The 4,870-nt window shown below is 46.9% G+C and overlaps 1 protein-coding gene across 1 annotated transcript; it reads right to left on the bottom strand.

Moving 5' to 3' along the window:
• Nucleotides 1–642: 642 nt before the first annotated feature.
• Nucleotides 643–4,169, bottom strand: LOC142829981 (olfactory receptor 52B2-like). Its single transcript, XM_075932624.2, has 2 exons — nucleotides 3,255–4,169; nucleotides 643–669 (listed from the first exon to the last, which is right to left on the bottom strand). Exons 1-2 carry the CDS (start codon nucleotides 4,167–4,169, stop codon nucleotides 643–645), a joined length of 942 nt encoding a protein of 313 aa, XP_075788739.2.
• Nucleotides 4,170–4,870: the final 701 nt, after the last annotated feature.

Here is a 4,870-nt window from a genome sequence, read left to right as displayed (position 1 = left end):
CGGTGTATGAAATTCTCCCCTCCCTCAGTGTGGAGGAAACCACGCACAACTTCCTGCTACCTCAGTTAGAAATTACATAAATTGCGTATTAGTATGAACTAGAAATACATTTATTAATTAGAAAGAGATGTATTTTAGTGGCTAAAGAGAGCAAAGTGGATTACTAAGGCACTAAAACAAGGCATGCAAACTAAGCTTGATTCGTTAATGAAACTGGTTACGAACATTTGTTCTGTAACAGAGATATTGTTGTTGCAAGATTCCTTGACAAGCTAGTTTCTTTCAAGCCTGTTTGTCAGGGCTGTTTCCCACTCTGGCATTTTATGTGAAGAGGGTGATGTTCCATAATAGACTTTAAAAATCCTTTGCTAGTAAAGGTTTGTGTCCACGTACAACAAGGTTACAGATTCTCGGGCCTTGGATTAGCATCTCAGCTGTCACCCAAACAGAAAACCCTTTAAAGAACAGTGGAAGGTGCACTTGGCAATTCATTTCTATAAGTGACACTCAAGCCATTTTCAGCTTCTGTCTGTAAAGGCCTTGAAAACCCAGCCATTGCAATCAGCTGAAAAGGGAACTTTAGTTTCTCTGAGCAGTTTGGCTGTGCAGTCTTAGGCAGGTGCACACAGAGCCTTTAGGTATCTAGTACAGGGCAAACCAGATCATGTTCTGAAAAGGGTGCTTAGCATTTAAGAAAGAAAAAGAAAAATGAAGAAAATGCATTTGATAGAACATTGCTTGGTGTTACAGAATAACTGGAAAGGGGATTAACAACACAGGCAATTGTTTCCCAATGATTCATGCTTGAAATTTACAATGAAAGGGGGTTGTTACATGTGCTCAGCCCAGAGATAGCCAAGAAACCCCAAAATAAAGAAAATTACCTGATCTCATCTAAGTAAACTTTCCCTGTTAAACTCACATAGCTGGAGTTTCTAGAGTGAGTCTTTCCTCAGGCTTGGCTGTCACAACATTCTCTGTGCCTGGTTCCCTAGCTCGTCACTGGTTCTTCCAGGAGTTGTTCTCCTGCCATACAAGAAGATCTGAAAGGGCTCCTACTTCCAATTCAGAAGCCCACGTTGTGTTTTCATTGGCTCTCTTGGCCCCCTGCCATCCTACTTCCTGCTTCTTTAGCATTCTTGGGTACTCTTTAGGGCTCACTGTGTGTTCTTTTCACCATTAGAGTTGAGGAAATTAGGCTTCAGTCTAAACAATTAACTAATGAGATAAGACTTGAGCTATCTGAACCACCCCTCTGGTCCCATTCACTGCATAGTCAAGCAGTTCTTCCCTGCAGCCCTCAGTTCCAGTCTTTTTCCTTCCAGATGATTTCAGATATTTCTTTGGATTGGATGGAAGAGGAGATATGCACTAAAGACCTTGATTGTTTTCTTTCCCCATCTTATATAGGTTTTCCTTAAAGACGGAATCTTTTTTGATACCCCCACCTCTCACAAGAAAAGTTCAGACATCTAAGACGGATGATAATGCCAGGTTATCAGGTCACCTGATGCCGTATTATCTCATTGTCTGGCTTCTCCATAGTGGTACTTGAAGTGTTAGAGGTGGGTGTCACCCAGAAGGAGCACAGCAGAACTATCGGTACATGGTCAAAATTCCTAACTTGTGACACAAAAATGAGACATGCATAGAAATAGGACAGTCATACTGAGTAAACCGTAACTTATGGGAGGGATCATTTGAAAAGTTAGCTAGCATAAAGCATATCAGAAATACAAAATATGGAGGGTTACGTCCAACCAGATCGCTGGGCTACTACAAAGGTTTCCAGTTGTGAGGCAATTCACTGCTCTATATAAATGATCAGGCGAACAGAAGTCCATGCACATAGAGCAGTGGAATGATACTGTGGAAGAATTTCATGTCCTGGAACTCTTACAATCCTGGACATACGTACGAGTTTGATCATAATTAGTCATCACTCATGCAAATCTGCTAGAACCATTAAGAATCTAAAAATTAGCAGGATAAGATTCCAGGAGGGAGGTGGGTTCCGATGTGGAGAGAAAAGCCAAAATGTTGCACTTCTATTGTGGAAAAAAATGCACCGAAATAAAAGGCAGGAAAATGAAAATGGGGGCAGGCGTGGGGTTTTTTTCTTCTTTTTTTCGTACACAACCCAATTAGGCATTGGAACTCACAGCTGTAAGATGAGCATGATACAAAAGAAATTGGTGATGAATACAGATGAGAGTACACAAATGTAGAATAATGAACATTAAAACATTCCTAGTTCTGGGTATAAGCCAACCCTGTTGAGGATTAGGAGGAAACGTTCCCTTGCACAAGGTCACTGTGTACGCCTCTGTGGGATTTCCTGTAAGGTTATGTCTAGACTACAGGCTTTTGTCTACAGAGGCTTTGTTGACAGATACTGTTGACAAAGCTTCTGTCAACAAAAAATGTCTAAACTACATTCAGTTCTGTCGACGAAGCAAGTCGCTTTGTCGACATGAGAGTGTAAATGCAAAGGACAGTGTAGCTGCAATAACGCCTTCTGTTGACAGACCCCTGTCGTCAAAAGGCATTATTCCTCATAGAATGAGGTTTACCACCATTGACAAAACTGCCGACTTCTGTCGACATTATTTCGACAGAAATCGGCGGTAGTGTAGATGTAGCCATAGTTTTGTGGACAGAAGTCCACTTTTGTCGACAAAACACTGTAGTCTACAAACACCTTAAGCAGCCAGAAGTGGCTACTAGAGACAGGATACGGGTCATGTGGACCAGAACTCTCATCCGTCCTGGCAAGGCCCACATCCCTATAAATCTACAACACACAATTATTACTTAACTGACAGCGTATTTCATCACTGGGACATGTTGAGAGGTGGAACACTCCACAGCATGCAGAGATATTCCCTGCCAAACCAGGTTAGAGTCAGTCACTTGTTAGCATCTTAGTGCCTCTCCATCCGGCATACAGTGGGCAGCATAACAACAAACCTTCCCTGTGGACTTCCTCTCAGAATAGTGAAGCTTCCCTCTTTTGGGGGAGTCATTGAAAAGGATCCCAAGGCCACCAATTAATGGTTATCAAAGCCACAGTGAACCATGGCCCTGGATTTGAAATGAAATATCTCAGGAGCTGAAAATGTCTGTTCTGATACAGGAGGCTAATGTGTTAATGTCCATTTCTCGCCCTCTCTTTGTAGCGTGGAAGAAGTCAGCCAGCAAACTGCATGTCTCTGGACTCAGAACCATTTCCCCTTCTGAGATAACACTAAGACTATTTGTTCCCACAGCTGCTTGGTTTTCATTCCATAAACAACAGGGTTTAGCACGGGGGCGACAAGCACGTAGAGATTGGCCAGCAGGATGTGAATGTGTTGAGGGATATTGTGGCCAAAAGCATGGGTTAGGAGAGTGAAAAAGGCTGGGATGTAAAATAAGAGGATGATACTGATGTGGGAGCCACAAGTGCTGAGAGCCTTGAGCCGGGCATCTTTGGTGGGCAGCTTGAAGACAGCCCTGAGGATCAGCATGTAAGACACGGCGATGAACACAACCTCGACTACAATGGTTAAGAAAACCATTGAAAAGCCAAACCAGATATTGATGGTTATGTCTGCACAGGCCAGCCTGGCCACCCCTATGGGCTCACAATAAGAGTGTGGGATGACGTTGCTGGCGCAGAAGGGCAACCGTTTGAGCAGAAAGACAACACAGATAACTATACAAAAGCCTTTGATGACAATGGCCGTGGCTATTTTCCCAATGTTCGCATTGGTGAGGATTGTCGTGTACCGCAGGGGGTCGCAGATGGCGACGTACCGATCGAACCCCATGGCCAGTAGGATGTCCGACTCGGTGGCAAATCCAAAGCGAACAAAGAACACCTGGGTGAGGCAGGAGCTGAAAGCAATAGTCTTGGGTCCAAACCAGAAGATGGCCAGCGTGTTGGGCACTGTAGATGTAGATAATATTAAATCAGCCACCGCCAGCATGGAGAGGAAAATGAACATGGGCTCTTGCAGCCTGCGCTGGGTGGCGATGAGCAGGAGGAGACCACAGTTCCCCAGAACAGCCGCCGTGTACATCAGCGCGAAGGGGATGGAGATCCAGGGGTGCCAGCGCTCCAGGCCCGGGATGCCGACCAGGACGAAGGTGAGGTGACTGAAAGTTGTGCTGTTGGGCGCGGCCATGGGGCGCTGAGGGCTCCGCTTGGGAGCTGGGCACAACTGGAAGCAGAGAGAAGATCAATTCTTGCAGGGCGCTCACCCCTCTCACACTCACTTCTCACTTCCTGCACCCCTGGCTGAGAGCTGCACTCAGAGCTGTGGAGGGCAGAGCCGGAGCCGGTGACAGGGACCTGTCAGGAGCTCAGAGCTCAGACAACTCAACAAACCAACCACAGAGCAGGCAGCGCTTGGCTGAGAGTCTCAGAGAGCCCCGAAGGTGAAGCCGGCCTCCCTCAGTTCCGGGACACACCTGGAAGTGACAAGGGAATGTTCAGCTACTGAACCTCCTTGAGGATTTATTGCCCCAGCTCTGGTCCTGCTCCCTGCTTTGGCACTAAGAGATGCTGAATCCCCTTGGGCACTAATGGATTCAGAGCCTGGGGACACAGGACTGGGCCCAGGATCCCAGCAGTGGCCGGCCCGGCCCCAGACACGGTGGGGATAGAATCTCCCTGCGCCTACGGACAGTCCCCGGCCAGAGAGCCACCTGAACAACTTTGGCCCCAGCTCCACACTGGGGGCTCCTGTTCACCCCGACCCGTGAGTCCTTGCCATGTCCATCAGCCTTGGATCTTCCTGCAGCACTGCTTGGCTGGGGAGAAGAGGGGCAGCCCTCTCTCTCGGGGCAGCTTGGAACTTGAACCCCTTCTCTCCAGCCCAGCCCA

This window comes from Pelodiscus sinensis, chromosome 1 (assembly GCF_052426305.1).
Source record: "Pelodiscus sinensis isolate ZL-2025 chromosome 1, ASM5242630v1, whole genome shotgun sequence".
In the NCBI taxonomy this organism is placed as follows: domain Eukaryota; kingdom Metazoa; phylum Chordata; order Testudines; family Trionychidae; genus Pelodiscus; species Pelodiscus sinensis.
The sequence above is the reverse complement of the archived record's forward strand: the minus strand, read 5'-3'. Positions and strand labels throughout refer to the sequence as shown.